The sequence below is a fragment of the Chaetodon auriga genome, chromosome 19, assembly GCF_051107435.1.
Source record: "Chaetodon auriga isolate fChaAug3 chromosome 19, fChaAug3.hap1, whole genome shotgun sequence".
NCBI classification, from domain to species: domain Eukaryota; kingdom Metazoa; phylum Chordata; class Actinopteri; order Chaetodontiformes; family Chaetodontidae; genus Chaetodon; species Chaetodon auriga.
The window spans coordinates 4,153,341-4,173,132 of NC_135092.1; the positions used below are offsets into that span (position 1 = coordinate 4,153,341).

The window sequence follows — 19,792 nt, forward strand, 5'->3', positions numbered from 1 at the left end:
GTAAGGACTGCCTTATATTCAGAGGTATTTTATGTATGTAAACAGGGAGGACAAAATTTTAAAACACCTCTCAGCATGATTTAGTCCAATAAAACACCACCTTTAACGATGACCTCAATAATGAATATAGAATTGAGGGTAGAATTTATGGCAGGTCTGTTGTATTGGGGTTGTCATAGATTGCAGGCTGTACTCAATAAAGTGGCCACATATAATTTTAGCTTTTATTCTTATTTTAATTGATATCAATGACATTGTGTGTGTGTGTGTGTGTGTGTGTGTGTGTGTGTGTGTGTGTGTGTGTGTGTGTTCCCCTACGATGGTCATAATAATCTAGATTATTTCATTACATGTTCGAAACGTTGGTTATTAACCTCAGTGATTCGGAGTACAATTAGCTCCCTGCACTCCTGCTGCTCTATATCAACATCGTGACTGTTTCCAATTACAACCACCCCTCTAAATGAAATTAAACATTTCAATATCACTGATATATTGCCAATATATTACCAGTATTAATTACAGCTTCTGTAGCTGTGGTCTGTAATCAGAGGAGATGAATTGTGCCGCTCGGCTGTCCGTCCACACATCACCACCTCCCTCTCCCTCTATTTCTCTCTCTTTCTCTCCCCAGAGTCATTTCTTAACAAGGTGGACTACCCCCCCTCCACTCACTCACACACACACACTCACACACACACACACACTCACTCACAGGGGTGTGTGGCCAGCTGTTAGGGTGTGTGTGCCTAATTCCTGTTGCATTGTGGGAGTCCATTATGCCGTCGCCTGCTGAATGGCTCCCATTGACTCGGCCTTGACATTATAAGCTGCCCACTAATCTCTTCACTCCATATATTAGTAAGGCTCGATCTCTCTGCCACTCTCCTCCGTTTTATCTCCTTTTTTTCCTCTCTATAAAATTGTCTGTTCAAACATCTCTCTCCCTCTTTAGATCCTTAGAAAATCTCTCTTTAAAGGATATATCTGGTGAAGTCGTATATTTTTTTTCCTATTGTCAACAAAACACCAGTACCAACACTGAATGTATCCGACTAATGAGCATTGTGTGTGCATCAAAGCCTGACAGTATCTTATTCCTCTGTGCCATGGAGCTCCATTGTTATCCAAAACCTATTAAACACACATCAGTGAGCCACACTGTTGTGCTGGTTGACATGTTCCTTCATTACCATGAACACACACACACACACTGTAGTTTATTTGGACTCAGTCCTACACACACTGACCTGCTGCCCCACATACTCATTAGGCACCAAATGTAGACAAATCCACTGCTGAAAATAATCCCTGACAAACATTATACTATTTATCAGAGGTGTGGACTTCAGCCATTTGAGTTGGAATGACTTGATATCCTCCCCAAACCAATGATAAGAAGTTGTATTATTATTATATTAAAAATGTCAGCAAATCTTACTCTGAAATAGTCCAACAGCAGCCAGTTACGATGCACGAGAGGGTTTGAAATGTGCAACTACAACCCTCTGTTTCTCTCCACAGCATCACCATGGGTTTGCCCCTCAACCCGCCGGCAGATTCCGCTCGCTCAGCCCGCCATGCACTCTCTCTTATCGCTACCGCCCGTCCGCCAGCCTTCATCACCACTATCGCAAGAGAGGTGAGACTGACCTGTTGAAACACCTTCACATGCCCAGACAGCAGCTTCAAAAAGTCTTCAGCCTCCACATTTTACACATCAGGAATGACTAATTTCATCTTCTCAAATATTTCTCTTTGTGTTCTGCTTTCATATACTCTTCCTCCAGTCATATGAATTTTTGTTTTCCAGGTTCATCGCTACAACGCAGCTCAGGCAAACTCTCAGTCGCAGCAGAATGTCCACACCACCACTCTGGCCAGAGCTAAGACCGAGATACTGCGAGTGATTGACATCTTGATAGAGAAGATGCCAGGAGACGTGGTGGATCTGCTGGTGGAGGTAAGCACGTACCAGACCTTATATTAGTAATTATGAAGGTGGCAGTTTCCACAGTCCCAGTAAAAACAACCCACTGTTCTCAACATCTCTGAGAAATGTTGAATTTTCCATGGCTATGGTACAAAATGAAATATGATGAAACTCTGTTCCTCCTCATCTCATTCTCTCCTCCTCCACATGTCATCTCCTCCCTCTCCACCTCCTATTCTTCAGGTGATGGATATCATCATGTACTGTATTGAAGGTTCTCTGGTGAAGAAGAAAGGTCTGCAGGAGTGTTTCCCTGCTATTTGCAAGTAAGTGTGTGCATGGGGTGCGTTAGCAAGCCCCCACATTTCCTTACGAGGTCAGTGGGAAGTGAACTGAGGTTTTGCAAAGTTGAAGCCAACTCTCAGGCACAGATATCATCCTCACTGCGTGTCTGTACCAGTTAAATCTGTGTGTATGTGTGTGGCAGCAGAAACACACAGCACAGGATGAGCGGAATTGCTGAATTGTTAGATGATGCCTTGTTGAACGTTAATGTGTTAACGTGTGTTTTTTGTCGACTTGCTCAGGTTCTACATGGTTGGTTACTGTGACCGCAGTCACCGCATCGCCGTCGGAGCTCGCCAGGGTTCAGTAGCCCTCTACGATGTTCGTACTGGAAAATGCCAGGTACAGTAAACACGCCGCTCATCTCAGCAGCTCTGTTGTTTGATTGCAACAGGAAGGAAAAGCTCAAGCAGGGGATAAGTGTAAGTCAAGCTTTTGCCTGCTTGCCAGTTTTATCCATCCATCCATTCATCCATCCGTCCTTTTCCTCACGAGATCAGTACGTCTGTCCATCCATCATCATCCAGCCATCCATCTACCACTCACCAATCTAATATATCCATCCATCCAGTCCATGATCCATCCATCACCTAGTAATCCACCCCTCCGAACCCTAACCCTTCCATGCACCCTTCATTCCCACGCTCTGGCCTTACATCCTTCAACCACACTCTGTAACCTTTCCATCCGTTTGTCCACGTATTTTTACCTTCAAATGTTCACACATTCTTCTCTGTGCATCCACCCATCAATTCAATCAGTGCCACATCCATCCACCAGTCACTGATCTGATCATCTGCTGTGTTCATCTTCATCACTTTGTCCATCCTCCCGTCTTTTTTACAGTCTTTCCATAATCACTAAACGTCCGTAGTTTTATTCATCTATCTAACTCCTCTTGTAGTGTGTCCAGTTGTTCCTCTACCTATCTTAGAATTTGTCCTTCCAATCATAAAAGGGACGTGTTACCTCTAATGACAGGAGAGTAGAGAAAGAGATGGGAGGAAACAAGAGGAGAGTAACAAGGGGTGTAAATAGGTGTAATGAGAGCGGAGGAGAAAAGAACGAGGGAAGCAGGAGAGGAGTTTTGTTGCCTTATTTTCTTCTCCCGGTAATTGATTAATGATGAAGCAATGGCTCTGTTAATCACGTTTTTGTCTTTGCACACATTTATGTTTGATTGTGTGTGAGATTGTGTAGTGTGTGTTTGTGCGTGCTCCTTGTCTTTGTGTGTTTTTCTGTGTGAGTGTGTGTGTTGGTAATTTGCTGTGTATTGATTTGCAGTAACCTGAGCAGTCTAGTCTGGTGGAGGGGGTCATTTATATCTGATAACAGCACTGGCCCCTATTCACCCGACATTTAGTTTGATTGTGTGTGTGTGTGTGTGTGTGTGTGTGTGTGTGTGTGTGTGTGTGTGTGTGTGTGTTTGCGTAGGTGTTAATGTTTGTGTGCACAGTGTAAAGACAGGAGACACTTTTCCGTTGTGTGTTATTTGCAGTAATTAACATTTAATAGCTAATGGCTTTGCAAGAAGTGTGTGTATGTGTATGTGTGTGTGTGTGTGTGTGTGTGTGTGTGTGTGTGTGTGTGCATTTCAAGTGTAAGCTAAAACTATCATCTTCATTAACAGGGCTGCGTATCTGCGTTTTAGATTTTATTAATTCTGATTCTTATTGATTCTGGTTCTTACTGGTACTTCCTGAATTGTGCCTCCAAGTCTTGGTCAATTATTTCAACAAGAAATCAAAATGCGTTGGAAGCAACATTTTTAGCAGGTTTTACTGCCATAACAACTGTGGGGAAAAACTCCAGTTGAGATGCATATTCACAATGCACCACAAGTCAAAAGAATGCTTGTAAAACCCAAATAATGATGCCATGTTTTAATCAGAAAACATTCAGACTAAGGCCTAATACGGAATACCCAAATGGAGTATGCCGTTTACATGACCTGTATAAAATTCACAATATTATCAGATTCAGAATATTGAAATATTAGTGTGTTTAAAATGTGTGTGCCTTAACAAAACTTCTTACTGTGGCAGCGCTCCAAACCTAAACCTGTTCTTGACCCACAATCCTTTTCAGTAATGTGGTAGTTTTATCTAAACAGTCTGCACTTTCTCTAAATAAGAGAATTAAAATCACTATGATGAAGCTATATCAATACAGCCCACTGAGCCCATTTACTGCCTTAGTCAGATTTATTGCCCAATAAAACACTTTGATTTCCACCTAGTTTAGGAAAAACGTTATATGTAAGATCAGGTATCACTGATATAGTCAAAAGTGGCATTATCAGTTGTTATTTCAAAGTTTAATGATTAAATAAATAGTTTGATTTGTTTGGACGAGGAAAGAGATAGAAAAGAGATTATGAAGGAGAGGAGAAAAGGAATGGAACGGGAGGAAGTGAAGACAGAAGAGAATAGGAAGAAGGACATGAGAGGCAGAGTTTTCATTTAGAATCCATTAATGTGTGTGTGTGTGTGTGTGTGTGTGTGTGTGTGTGTGTGTGTGTGTGTGTGTCCAACTGTAGCTAGCTATTCCCTGCATGACCATCTGCCACAGCTTTGATCAGCCTCCATGAACAGCCCTTTGTCAGCAGCATTACCCTGTGTGTGTGTGTGTGTGTGTGTGTGTGTGTGTGTGTGTGTGTGTGTGTGTGTGTGTGTGTCCAGCTGCTTGCTTTGCTTCTTTAACAGACTCTACTGAGTCTACTAATTGAACACAAAGAAACAATCTGACTGATCTTTCTGTGTGTCTGCATCTGTTTCTCTCTGTAACCACTGAAACCAGAGAAAACGCTGTGTAACCGACGGTGTAGCTCTGCCCCACAGTTAGCACCTCCCACTGTACGTCCCATCGGAAGCGTAGCCAGCGTAGCCAGCCATAAACTGAAGAATCACATGTCCTTAAAATGGATTGTTACTTGACGTAAAGGGGTTAACTGCAGTCCCACCGCAGATGCCTGTGGCACAGGTTATGACTTAGTTCAACTTGCTTAATGTTGTCTTTACCATCAACAAACAGCAGGAACATGGCGAAAGCAGCCAGAGCTGACCAATCACAGTTCTTGCAGTCTCCACGTAGTATATCAGTAACTGACCTGACATGTAGTTACCTTTCTGTGGAAGTGCATACATGTCAGCTGTGGTGGCTACAGGCACAGCTACTCTGGAACCCCTTAATGCAGATCTATAAAGCCCCCTGTAGCATTGTCAGTATCAGGGGTGGAACTAGCAAGGGGCTTGATCATTAGCAGACCTATCACAAGCTGAACCTCTGATCTAATCAAATCTTGATATTTATTGGCATCTTTTGAGTTCATTAAAATCCAAAATTAAACCTGAGAACAAAAGTGATTCCAACTGCTCGCACTGTAAGCATGGTCAGCATTCTCTGCTCAAACACTTCCTGTTTGTCTGTGCAGCCCTGGCCTCTTACACACATCCAGCTGCATTCACATGTACACCATCTACACTTGTTGCTGTATCAGCTTTGTTGTTTTCAGTAGTGGTTGGTGCTTTTGTGTTAGCATTTTCTCAACAATCCGCTATATTCAGTTAGCTGTAATTCTCATACTATTTGTACCTAGTGATTAGCACAGTTAGCTTTCCCTGTTGAAATTAACAGATTCAGTAACCCAACTGTAGCATTAGCTGTAACCAGTTGAAAGCATTGGTAGCAATCTCTTAATGAAGCGACTTTACTTTGTTAACTCTCTTTGGTAATAGTTTAACACGGCACTTTAGCACGGCCATTAGCTTAGTTAGCATTCCCCTGAGTGTCATTGTTTGCTGCAAACTGCTGCAGTGCCATGCAGAACTGCAAGCGTATGCCGGGGCTCGGTCTTAAAGGAGGATAAGGCTATTGTTGAATGCTGACTGAACAGCTAGTTGAATACATATTTGTTCGTGAGCTCGGTCAGGCCCAGACTCCCTGCTCCACTGCACACTGTCAGGATCTATTCCAGACTTGGGCCCAAGTGGCCTATACCTCATAACGCAACTCAATGTAATGAACACGTCAATAGAAAGTGCCTGAATATGCATGCAGTGTATGGTTTGTGATTTTGAAAGCAAAATGTGTTCGCTTTTATTAGAACACGCCCAAAACCCTCCATCAGGTCACTTAAATAAAGTCTAAGAGGAGGTGGGCTTTAGGAGCCGTCTTAGTTATAGGGGATGGAAATAAGACGGTATGAACCCTCTGTGTGAGGCAGACACACACACACACACTCACACACTCACACACACACACACAGCCACAGTCCCCAGGCGTCAGGTGTATTGGAGTACATAGTGCTGTAAATGGTTTCCAGTGTGCTTCACTGCTCTCTGATAGACTGATTGATTTGGTAGGCAGTACACCGTGACATACACACACACACACACACACACACACACACACACACACACACACACACATGCACGCACTCATCATAATATATATGAAAGCATCAATATTTGATGCACATTAAACAGTTCTACTCTGCATCCTGTTTCTCTCCGTGTGTCTTGCTTTCTGTGTACATACATGTGTTTTTTTAGTCCAGGTTACTGTCAGGTCCTCAGAATGTCTGAAAACATTCAAATGACCTCGTCTCGTATTTTTTAAATGCTGCAAATGCTGTTGAATGCAGTAATTCAAAGTGAAGTTCACTCACAGAGCTCCTGTCAGGCACTCTTGGCATGCTGTTTTTCAGACTCAGTACAGGCATTGCACAGAGCCTGAACTGAGCCACAAGAAGATTCATACACTTTTGCAGAGTTTTTTTATTATCAACTGATAAATTCATACATTTAAGAAAGTACTCTAAGACAGTGATTTTATTGTTTGCATTGAACGATTCCTTTATAAAGCCATCACATTTTCCAATTTATTTTTTCCCAAAACCTTTTTTTTTAAATTACGAATGAATAATTTGATTTTAAAATTGAATAAAAATAACATCAGAATGGTTACTGCCGTCTATCATATTCCATCTCACATTTCCTTTTTGTGCTGCTCTAACATTTACGTCAATTCAAAGTCCAACTGAATTTTAACAGTGTTTTTTTTTCTGGTACGCACGCTTGTACAGTTTCTGCTCTCTGAATCACATGTCCAGGAAAAACCAAAAGAAATGTAAAATTTCAATATTTTGGTTACATGACTCCAAGTTTTTCATTGATTTAACAGAGTAATGATGTGGTGGTATCTATCTATGGAGACGGAGCTACTGAGACAAAAAAGGAGCATTTCTGATACTCCCCAAAGATGTTTTTCTTCCTTTAAATAATAATAATAAAAAACCCCCAGTACATTTAAAAAACATGTTGGCATTAGTTCTATTGTAAAGGAGGGATAAATGGGATTTCAGTCGGACTTTATGGAAAGTGAAGGCTGTAAGTATTCGGCATTGAGTCTCAGACATGAGGCAGCTGTTCGCTTGAAAATCTGAATCCTCTATTCATCGGCTCATTGTCTGCAATTAAAGGCACTCAGTGTGTAAAGATACAAAGAAGTAGCTCAGGTGGTAGAACAGGTTAGTTTATCCCGGCTCCACATCTCAAATTGTCCTCAAGTAAGACACTAAAGCCCAGATTGGCTGCTGTCATTGAAAGCATCTGCTGAATGAATGTAACAAATCCAGATTTGATCTAGATCCTAAAATATGGATGTTGGTGTCGTATTCCTTTCTCGCTGTTTTAAATATCGTTTGGTTTGAGCTGATCAGCAGACAAACTGTCCTCTTGACCACTTCACTTTTAACGACAGTCATGAAGGAAAATGTGGTTTGGGATCTTGCCGAAGAGAAAATAATGGAGGAGAAAGACTGAGAGAGGTGAAGGATGCAAAGAAGGTTCAAAAATGGGTGATGAAGTGAGAGAGGGAGGAAGGACAGGGAGGTAGATGGGATGGAAGCTGGAGAGAAATCCAAATAATTCAGCTCTTTTCTCAGCACACTGCTGGAATCTAATAGGATTTCCCCCAAAAGGAGGAGCGAGAGAACGAATTAAAAAGATGAGATTTTCATTTCATTGCGTTATTTTTATTTTATTTTTTTTCCGCTTTAATCGCCACAGACGGGTTATTATTTCATGGTCGGGATGCCTGCGGCGACGCGTCTTAATCTCATCTGGAGGTGAGAGTTTGTAATCCCACTTGCAGGCAGAGGCAGGGTGGGGATTTCTGGAAGGGCGTTTATTGCTTTACACACCCTGCATCTGGTGGGACAGTTTATTGCGTTACACGCGGCGCGGCGTCGCTTTATTTTGTCCCCTGAGTTCTGGAGGCGAATGGCAGCATCTGTTGGACCAGAAGCTGCCCCTCATCTGATGGAATTATCCCGTCCAAACCAAACACTTACTGTCAAGGAAAATTTGAGCGGCAAAACGAGTTTTTCTGAGACGCCGCGATGAAATTTCAACAAGGACCCAAATATGTTCTTCATCTGGTATTTATCACAGAACAGAAGTTATTGAAGTCTCGGGCTGGAACCTCGAGCTGCTGCTGCTGCTGGAATCTTGTGGAGAGCTCAAGTATTGCTCTCATTTTGGCTTCAGTGGGTGATGAGGAACGATGTGGAGGTGCTTGAGATACGCTCGAGGGTTTTTTTTTTTGTTTGTTTGGTTGTTTGTTTTTTATAAAAACTGTTTGATACTGTAAAGTGGCTATTTGTTCCAGTCTGTTTTTCATCTGTGAACAGGTTCTATAAAGCCTCAATAACACTGCTTCACACTTCATAAACTGATGAAATTGTGGCACAGTGGTGGGACGTACAGAGCAGCAAACACACTCACATAAACAAAGTTTTTATGGCACAGGGCCTGTCAATAACCACAAACACCAAAGACAGGCGTGAGGACCCTGGAATGTTAGAACATTCAGAGCCACATTCCAGACAGGACGGTAAGGGAATAAAAGGGAATCTGCAGGAAATCAGTTTCCACTCAGCGCAGTGAATAACGCAGGAAGAGCTCCGTTGCCTTGGAGTGATACGATGATAAAATGATAAAACAACAGGCCTCTGGTCTCACGGTGGTGGGGCTCAGCGCTGTGTGCTGGAGCTAAGCAGACTGGAAAGACTTGAACTGAACTTCATCTGTCAAATTTCAGTTGAGCACTGAAATCCATCAGCACCCAGACAAGCTCATGTTTACCCCCAGCTGCAGACAGAAGCACTCCTCTCTGACGTCCGACTGTCTCATTTTATTAAGTGTCTTAATAACCGAATTCCACTGCCATAAAATAACGTATCTAATCAGTTCATCATTCAGGCCATTTTTAACAGTCCTGTAACATGCCTGTAAAGACACAGGCTATCTGATAAGGTTCAGGACTTTGCAGTGAGGTTAACGTCTTGTACGTCACTTCACTCTTTTCAAATATTCCTACAATAATTCCCTGTCAAAACTATTTCTTTTTATACTTCCACATGTAGTTTTCTTTTTACAGCCATGGTGTTAGTGGTTGTTATCGGCAGCATGATGACAGTCTTGGAAGCCTGTCTGCCCGTCTGTCCGTCTACTGTCCCTCAGCATGCACCGTAGTGTATTTCCCATCAGGCCTTTCACTTACCTCAGACAGTCATGAGTCACTTGCAGTGAGGAAAAGACTCAGTCCTCACCTCGTGGTTCCATTCAGCACTGCTTTGTGATGGAAATCCTGCTGTTATTTCTGTTTTTCATTTCAGAAGCAGCGGTTATGTGACTGATGTATGTATTTGTGTATTAGTTGCAGCAGTAGTACTGTACCATAGCAGCGCCTCAGCTGAACTGTACACTGACTGGGTGTTGCTGTTGTACTCATGTTTGGTTATTTCCCTTCTGTCCTCTTCCAGGGCCTGTTTCTTTGGCAGAAAGGATTTCCAAAGAAAACCTTCGCCTGTTTTTAATTTATTCATTTTCTTATTCATTTTCCTCTGTTGACTCACATGTTCACACCACATCAATCTTTGCCTGCAGGGAGCTTCTTGTTTTCTTTTCTTCTTCTTTGTGAGTTTTTTCTCTTCACTGTATTTGACCCAGAGCTTGATATTTATGACAACCACACAGTAATGTGAAAAAAACACCTCTTCACCAAACCATTCACTGATGAGAGCTGCGTCTGTAAAGTAAAAAAAAACAAAAACAAAACCTGTTTAAGTGTTTTCATTTCGATGTCTGAGGAGTTCAGCTCCTGTGAAAAGCTCATTTGATTCTGTTTCACTTTTTAAATGATCCTCTCTCCCTCCCTCTCTCTTTCTCTCTCTCTCTCTCTCTCTCTCCCCCCGTGTAGAACATCCATGGTCATAAGGGTCCGATCACTGCGGTGTCGTTCGCCCCCGATGGTCGTTACCTGGCAACATACTCTAACGCTGACAGCCACATCTCCTTCTGGCAGGTAAATATCACACACACACACACACACACACACACACACACACACACACACACACACACACATGCATGCACATGCACAAGCACACACACATAGACAAGACATGTTTCTTCAAGAGCTCAAAAGATTGAGTTTTCAGTTCAGTTCACACAGAGAAAGCCTTTCTCCCCGCTCCCTATTTACAGTTTGAAGTCGGTCTAAAATGAAATTCCAGCTGCATTTTCAGGTGCGTTAAAATCATGTGGCTGCTGCCAAAGGGAAGCATCTGTCCACACCTGAGTATTAACTTTTAACTGGAGTTTCAAACATTGTACTGTATGTGTTGGCTGTATGGCCATGAAGGAAGAGTCCCATCAGGACACAGACGGCTCAGTTTAACTACGTCAAACTCAGCCGCTCTGGGATTCTGCTGTTAAAAAGTCCATCTGCAGTTTCTTTTCCGGAGGCCTGTGTTGCTGCTGTTGCTGCATCTTTGGCTTCATGACGCGTTTATAGAGATCAAATAGTTGAGAAGGTTTCTTCCACAGAGAAATCATTTCATTTGTTAATTAATCATTCATTCGTTTCCTGCTGTTTGCACTTTATTATCAGTCACTTTTGTTGTGTGTATTTAGCAGTTGTGTAGTACACACACTCACTCGTACACACCAGTGTAAATGCATTTCTGCTGAGCGCTAATCTGGCCTTCAGATGAACTCTCACACAAAACAGTCATTCTTTTTTCACAAACTAACAATTTTTGTTTGCAAACTGAAAATTGTAGAAAATATCTTTGGGAGATTTGTTATTCAAATCCAGAGTGAAAATCTAAAAGAACGTCTTTCAGCTGGTGGTTAACAGGACGCCGAAGATCTGTTTCTGTGGATAATTACTAGTAATAATAAAAGAAAATTAATGGATTTTATTTCTTGATCCTTGAATCTGCTTTTGTATTTGTAATTATTGTATATGTAATTTAGTTTTATTCTCATTTATTTACATTGTTTATTTTATGCTTTATATACAAAAATGTAATAAATTACACATAAAAGTTTGCATCCACCAAAGAAGAATCTAAATAATCAATAACACAAAGCCAAGTGACCGATCACACAGGTAAATGATAAACACACACACAGACAGACACACACTTCTCATCGTCTTCCCAGAACTGTTATTTTGAATGAAAGGTCTTTACGACCTCTGACACCACTGTCTGCAGACACACACACACACACACACACACACACACACACACACACACACACACACACTAATGGCATTACTGTAAGCATAAACCACTGCAAGTGCGCCGACAAGACGGCTGCTGTGGTAATGAGCTGGCAGACGTTCTGTCGGTGTGTGTGTGTGTGTGTGTGTGTGTGTGTGTGTGTGTGTGTGTGTGTGTGTGTGAGAGCATGAGTGACGGAGGGGCGGTGTCGTCTCAGGAAAAGATAGAGTTTCTACTCACTGTGTTTTTCCTACACACACACACACACGCACACACACGCGCTTGCTGTGTGCAGTTTCAGGCTCGGCCTTCTTCACAGGACGCAGTGACAGAAGCCTCACGGGTTAAACGCAGTGTTCCCTCAGAGGGTTCAGCAGGTCCATCGCTAACAGGAGCTGTGATGAGTCTTACCAAAATGTTTATTGACTCAAACAGTGCAGTTTGTGTACAGAATAAAGATGAAGCAGGGAGAAGTCATATCAGACTCAAAACGAAAAAAGAGTGCAGGAGCCGCCTTCAAACCCTTCCCTTTAATTAATAAAAGTGATTTAAACTCATTTATATGACAAAAATATCAAATATTTCTTGATTCTGGTGAAGAATTTGAGGCTTTTTCTGACATTTGAATGAACAGCTTTAGATTCTGGTAAGTGCAGATGGACTTGTCAGCAGTTCTTCACAGGCTGAATATAAACTGATTAACCAGAAGAAGAGCTTCTTAATTGATGGCTAATGTGCAGCCTCATGTGTTTCTTGCCCTCCTCAGATGAACACCAGTCTGCTGGGCAGCATCGGGATGCTGAACTCGGCGCCTCAGCTCCGCTGCATTAAGACCTACCAGGTTCCTCCCGTGCAGCCGGCGTCCCCGGGCTCCCAGAATCACCTGAAGCTCGCCCGCCTCATCTGGACCTCTAACCGCAACGTTATCCTTATGGCCCATGACGGCAAAGAGCACCGCTTCATGGTCTAAACCAAATCCGCGTCTCCAGCTGAGCCCCCGTCATCGTACCTGACAGACCCGGACCTGTTGTAGGGTTTTTGCTCCAAGGCAGAGTCTGAAATGCTGCAGTGTGGATTCACTCTGTGGTGACTTAAGTTGTAGCTGAGTCTTGAAATAAGCAAGGCTCAGGTGGTTTTCACTTCAGGAAAGACGTTTCAGGTGAAGGTATCAAACTGCAGCTTGGCCATATGAGTAAAAACCCAGCTCAGGTCCAGGTTTGGCCTGGATCAAGTTTTGTCTCCCACACTGATCGCTGTGAGGAAGCTCCCCCTCTAATCTGTTTGAAAGCTGTGATAGAAGGCTTGTTTACATTCTGATTTGCATTGATGTCTTTTTTAGTTCTGAGCACCTTCCTGTCATTCCTATTTATTTGCTGTTTCTGCTGGACGTCGTCTCGCTGCAGTTGCTGTTTATTTATTTAAAGTCGACCTTTGACTCGCTGCCAGTTGACTTCCAACTTAGTTTTTAGTTTATTACAGAGCTTAGTGAGAGCATCTTACTTTTACTAAATGCTTGTAACGTAATGCAGGTGTTTGTGGATTCACTTTGCAGAAATGGTGACTGAAACATGGATTGAACAGTCAAAATCAATCTGTCTAGGCCCCTTTTTCCATTTTCTGCTAGTTTGGGAGTCAAAAAGTGAACGACCTAAAATGAATTTCCTTAGTTTCAGTTCTCCTCTCTCCTGCTGAAGGCTTTGTCAGGCTCTCTGACCTCTGTAAGACAAGTACACGCTTCTCATAGCTCAACCTGCACGTGTGTGTGAGTACTTTGGTGTTTGCTTTTACTTTCGTGACACTTTGGAAGCTTTTCCATCCTCTCTGAGCGTCGTGTGTGTATCTTCACGAACACACATTCTCACCTCAGACAGCTCAGCCTAAAAGCATCTTCAGACACAGGGGCTGCAGTACTGCTCACTGCAGATGTTTCAAAAAGGACAAATACCCAAGCATATCGTTATTTTTAGGGGATAATGGAAACACTGTGGGGTTCTGGGGTACACGTCTTGAGTTTCTATGGCTTCTTAGGGTACTAATTGGTCCAAAAAGGGCAAAAGATATTTTGATAGTTAGATGGTAAGTCTTCTTAAAGATGTCTTCCTTCCCTTGATTTCGCTTTACATTGACTCTGAACTCAACATCAACCTTGTAGAGTTGGTTCTGTCTGTCATGTGGTTCTAGAGGAGCTTGGTGTCTTCAGCCTGTTTAATTCAGTAACAGCAGTGGTTTCCTATGTCCACATTTTGCTCCACGTTCTTTTCTTTTTTCCATGTCCTGTTTCTCACCTCCCTCTGGCTTCGCTGGGGTTTCTGTCCCTCTCAGGATGTCAGAACCCTTGTGGAACTTAATATGTTTGAAGGAAAAGAGCAGCAGCCTCCTTTCCTGCCTCTTTTTGACCCTTTTCTTTGCGAATGATGACGCTTTGTACTTCACTGATAGATGTAAAGACTTCTCTTCATCTTGCAGCTTCTTTCTTTCATCATGCTCCCATCTGACTTTTGGGATGGGGTCTCTAGATATAAATGTGTACATATACAGTATATAGTATAACATCAGAATTGCTGCGTAATGTAGTCTGTTAATCTTGTACAGTGAGCATTGATGCTGTTTGGTGTCGTTGTTGTGGCTAATGTGACTGTCTGCCTGGCACTGACTAGTTCTTCAAGTGAGTGAATTTCCTTTTTAAGTCACTTTAAAACTTTTCATCCCTTCATTTGAACACTTTTTTAACCGTCAGCCACTTGGAAAATGAGATGTGACTCTTTGTTTTTTCTTCTGGTTTTAACAAGAAGGATAGACTGGTTGAGCTGACAGTATCTAGGATTCGCTAAAAGGGCCAATAAATGGAAAAGTCTTCATATAACAATGCAGCAAGAAGTAGAAAAGCAGGAGAAGACTGAAATGTGTCAGTTCATCCAGATTATTGAGAGAAACAAAAAGTCAGAAATAGGACATTTACAGTTCAATGTTATTTTTTTGCAGCGTAAAAGAAAGTTTTAAATGTTGCTAACATTCCATATTAATAACAGCAGGCATGAAGTAGCTTTTTAGCCTGGAACTAACATCACTTCTCACAAGGAAGGCTAACAGCTTTAACAGCGTAACCTGCTGAAGAGCAACTTAACAGCAGCTGAAATGTTTTTGCTGACCTCCAGCGGTTTGTCTCCTCGCCTGGCTTCAATGAGGTAAAAGTGTACACAAAGGTGTGTCACTACACTATGACATCACTGGTGGGTGTGGTTACAGGTGTAGCAAAGCAAACCGTGTAATTTGAGCTCTGGCTTCGACGTTTTCCAGCATGACTGTGGTTGGTTTTGCACATTATTCCTTAACTGTTGGTCAGGACCTTCGTGTTTTAACATGTTGTCACGGTTTTAGTGCTCAGAGTTTTATGCAGAGAGAAATATAAAGAGATATTTATCAAGACAGTTTTGTGTCAGAATCAGAGTTTAGATGTTTTTACTTTGATTTTTGTGACTCTTGGAAACGGCTGATCTATGTTTGACATGCAAATTGGACATTGTTGGACACTTCAGTAGCTTTAATTTTATGTTTTCCCACTCTTCTCCTACCTCCTCTCCTCCTCTTCTCTGTCCTCCCTCCTCTCCTTCCTCCATCTCCTGTCAGTTTCGTTAGTGCTGTCAGAAAGCTTCTAACACTGTTACACACCTGTAAGCTCGAGCGTGTCAAAGCTTTTCACAAGTTCTTCAAAGAAAAAAGCTCATCAGATGGGTTTCTGAAAACACACACACCCACACACACACACACCCACACACACACACACACACACACACACACACACACACACGTACACACATCACGTCCAGGAGGTCCAGACAGCTTTGAGATCTTAATCTCTCGTTTTCTCCACCACTCTTTACAGTTTGAGAAAATCTGTTTTTGGCAGCCTCATGGGGGAGGAAAGGTGAGAAAAATAAAGAAGGCAGAGAGGAAGAGTTGAAGAGTAAGTAACAAGTGAGGAAGATCAGGTCATCCACCCAGAAAAAGACGCTTCTTCGGTGTAGGCAGTCAACCGAAGTGTCTGAAAGAACCTTCTGCTTTTCCTTCAATTACAGCAGCATGGAGAACATATGACAACATGTGGCTCAGTTACTGAAACGCTCTCACAGAACTGCAGATAAGTTTAGGAAATTGATCTTAACAGCACAGTAAAGATCATTTATGATAAAGTGACACTGCTCTGTGACTTAATATAAAAATGATAAACACAGAAGGACCACTTGTACGTTTTTCGGGCCTTTCTCAGATTTTCTTTTTGTCAATCTTTCGTGGGAAACTGAAGACGTCAAACAGCTTCTTCAGTCTGTCTGTCGACTTCAGCTGTCAGCATGTCTGATGTGCGATGGACACACTGATGGCCATTTAAAAAGTGTTGGCTTACTTAGTTTTCAACAGCAACTGAGTTTCACACTAAACATATTGAGCAGTTTTTCTGAATCATTTTGATTTCATCATGTATTTAGTGTTTATACAGTAAACCTACAGACTTAAGAGTGTGTGTGTGTGTGTGTGTGTGTGAGAGATATAGTGCATGTTTAAATTCTTCCCTTGAACTTCCACACAGCAGGTGGAATCTTCTGTGCATCTTATAAACAACGTGTGCTCCGTTCAAATGTGTTGTTGTTGTTGACTTTGTGTGGAATAAAGATGAAAATGAGACCACTGGTGTCAAATATGTGTGCTGCTGTTTTATTCTCCCTCTCTTTAACCTGAGGCTTGGTGTGTTTTTACCTCTGTGGTGTTTAGACTGAAATATTGTAGGAAGTAAATAACGCAGCAGTTAGATGGAGTTTTTCACTTTATTTTCCATAAAGTTAGTGGAAAAAAATCATTCCCAGTTGCTTTGATTAAAACATTTTCTTTGTCTTTTTTAATGTCTGCCAAGAGTCCCACAATTTACAGAAGTGCGACACTAAATCTGTGGAGACAAAACAAACACCATCAGCAGCTAGAAATCCAACCGAAGAAGAAGAGGAGCTTCTTGTGTGCTTACACTGCAACACACGAAGAGGACTGAGAGGAGAGATTGTAGTTTTAATAGACCTTTTTCAGAGCAGACATCATATGTCACCACAGGTGTATTTGATAACGTGGTATTCAGGGCCCTGCCACTGTACATGCTGGCTCACTGACATGGCTGACTGAAAGTGACACATTTTAAGTGGGAAACGTCAGTCAGCACTCAACCCGATGACAAATCACTGCATTTCCTGTGGCTGCTTCACAATAAAAACCAGCCCACGGTTCACCAAGTGACTGCTTTTTAAACAGCAGCAGGAGGAAATGTTCAGCTTGTATTACAAGCCAATCATTTCCTGTAAATCCATTGTAAGTGGGGGGGAAAAAATGTTTTTAATGGAGCACAGAAATGGCAAATTCCGCAACAAACAGTAAGGAACATAAGTCATATCAAAAATGAAGTTTGAAATAAAGAAAATCTGTAACTTTAAAGTAAAGATGGTGACAACAAAATATTCATACCACTTAAATTCTTTAAACATCTTCACTTTAAAATCAGTTCCAGTACACTGAGGTCCTGTCTGACCAATGAAACGCTGGGTTCACACACACACACACACACACACACACACACACACACTCACACACACACACACACACACACACACTCACACACACACACACACACTGTCTCTGATGAAAAACATCATTATGAGTTGAGAGCAGAAGTGTTTTAATGAGTCTGTGATCACAGAGAAGCAGATCGATCTCTTCCTTTAATCTCACATCATCTTTAAAATCCTCACAGTCTCTGTTTCCATCTGGCTAATATTTAAAGTGAACTTCATGTTTCATTTCATTCACTTTAAAAGCAGAAAAGATGAAGTCTGTTCATAATTTAAAGGTGAATAATGATTAAAGTTGTGGTTCCACATGTAAAGTGTGCTAAGTTAACTTTGGAATGAAAATGAAGAGTGAAGCAGGAAAAACACAGCAATTAAATAGTGAAACAAAGATTCTCACAGTGGTCTCTCCCTCCATCTTCTTCTCTTATCTCAGACCATGGAACAAACCTCCAGGTGGCTTGACCTTTGACCTTCCAGCTGCTCTATCTGTAATTATTAACATGTATCACACACCCTCTCTCTCTCTCTCTCTCTCTCTCTCTCCCTCCCCTGATTGTTTCCTGTCATCTCTTTTCTTACATGCACAGGATCTCTTATCCTCCCCTGTCTCCCTCTGCCTTTAATCAGTCCTCAGTATGAACAACATCAGGTATTGATGGTATTGATCAGGAGCTGTAATCTGCAGTCCCAGCTCAACGTTTTTCCCCTCCTCTCTCCTCGCCTTCACATTCCCTCACACAGACCCAGGAAACAACCTGCAGACCTTTGAAAAGTTTGAAAACTAGCTCTCATTTTTGATGCTTTCAGACAGAACACGAGCAATCATGCACACAGTGTGTCTGCTGTTCAGCTGGTTAAAACCAAGGATGGACTTTAAAGACCAGACCAGCCCCAAAACCCACCAGGAAATACACCCTCGCCAATGCACACCAAGTGCACTGGCGAGGGTCAAGTCGTGAACAGAGATTTGATTTCTTAACTATGAATTTTTGTAGAATTCTATATTAAATCATTTAGATTAGAATGATCTATATAATAGTCTATATAACTGTGTAATGTTACAATAGTTATTTCCACTGTGTCAGCTCAGAATTAATAACTGTAGTTTGTAAAGCTGCAAGGTGGACAAAATATCAGAAACACATTCATGTACATAGAATGTCCAGTGTAACACTTCTTTTCATGACCATCATGTCACTCAGTCGACACACAAACAAGTAAGGCATCAACAAAAAGTGAGCAGTCACAAGTAAGGAGTGAAAGATTCTAAGTATCTTGGGTCTTGTTCAGGAGTGATGGTGAAATGGAGCGTGAGATGGACAGACGAATTGGTGCGGCATCAGCCATAAGGGGAAAAACATGTTGGGGGGGGCACGTCACTGTAATTGTGTTGGCCAATTTCTCGATAAGCTCTCTGATCATTGTCCTCTCGTTGTCCACCGCCTGTGGTCCAGACAAAAGAGGACTTGATAAAAACTCTCCATCTGATGCCTAGTCCTCATGTCCACGGGCTTTTTTCAAGATGTAGCTTTTTCTATGAGTTTCGGCCTTTTAGAAAACCTCTTCCAGGGTGAAGACATTCAGAAACTGATGCTGTGTTGCATGAACAGAGAGAACTGTGTCTTTGGATTGTGATGACAGAGTGTAAGCCATCATCTCACTCGTTGACGATGGTGAGGGATGGGACCTTTAAGCCCTCCAGTAATAGCTTTTTTCAGGCTTCTGATTGGCCAACATGTCTGAGGGTCAGGTTATATCGCTGTGTGTAAGTGTGTCATGCTGCTGACTGAGTTTCAATTGTGTTTTTGTGTATTTTTGTTTTTTGAAGACAGTTTATGAAACAGTTCATGTGTGGACAGGATTTTATTTTATTTTATTTTTTTTTTGAGAACAAAGGAGGAAAAACCCCGTTTTAGAAAACAGCCCTGTATACGTGGACCTGACATGAGTCGCCTTCGTGAGTTCAGAGCAGTATCTCTAATGAGCAGCAGACAGTGGTGCAGCAAGGTCTGGCCTTGTGGCTACATGGAGCCTTCCCTGGCTTGTTCCTGGAGGTTGTATAGAGACTAAAGAGAAGACCTGCTGACACTGCTCAGCTGAAATAAGTACCTCACCGTCTGCACAATGTTTAGTAGTAAACAATAATTTAATCTAGTTGAAACAGAGTTCTTCACACAGCTTGCAGCAGCATGCAGCTGAATGAGGGACCTCTTAGTTTGACACCAAAGCACCAAGAGCCAAAAGGGACTGGAGCACACTGATTGATGTGCAGCCTTTAACTGTGCAAACTGATTAATGTTTCAGTACTATGGCAACTCCCACCACTGGATC

General features: G+C 42.0%; 1 protein-coding gene across 3 annotated transcripts in view; it reads left to right on the forward strand.

The window, feature by feature from the left end:
* The window catches only part of wdr7 (WD repeat domain 7), a 102,634-nt gene extending 86,083 nt beyond the window's left edge, over positions 1 to 16,551 (forward strand). For all 3 annotated transcript variants that reach the window (XM_076758006.1, XM_076758008.1, XM_076758007.1), the window contains 6 exons: positions 1,525 to 1,642; positions 1,814 to 1,963; positions 2,177 to 2,259; positions 2,521 to 2,620; positions 10,544 to 10,648; positions 12,622 to 16,551. In XM_076758006.1, coding sequence (XP_076614121.1) covers positions 1,525 to 1,642; positions 1,814 to 1,963; positions 2,177 to 2,259; positions 2,521 to 2,620; positions 10,544 to 10,648; positions 12,622 to 12,825 — 760 coding nt within the window. In that variant the 3' untranslated portion in view covers positions 12,826 to 16,551. The remainder of the gene's footprint in view (positions 1 to 1,524; positions 1,643 to 1,813; positions 1,964 to 2,176; positions 2,260 to 2,520; positions 2,621 to 10,543; positions 10,649 to 12,621) is intronic.
* The last annotated feature ends 3,241 nt before the right edge of the window (positions 16,552 to 19,792 follow it).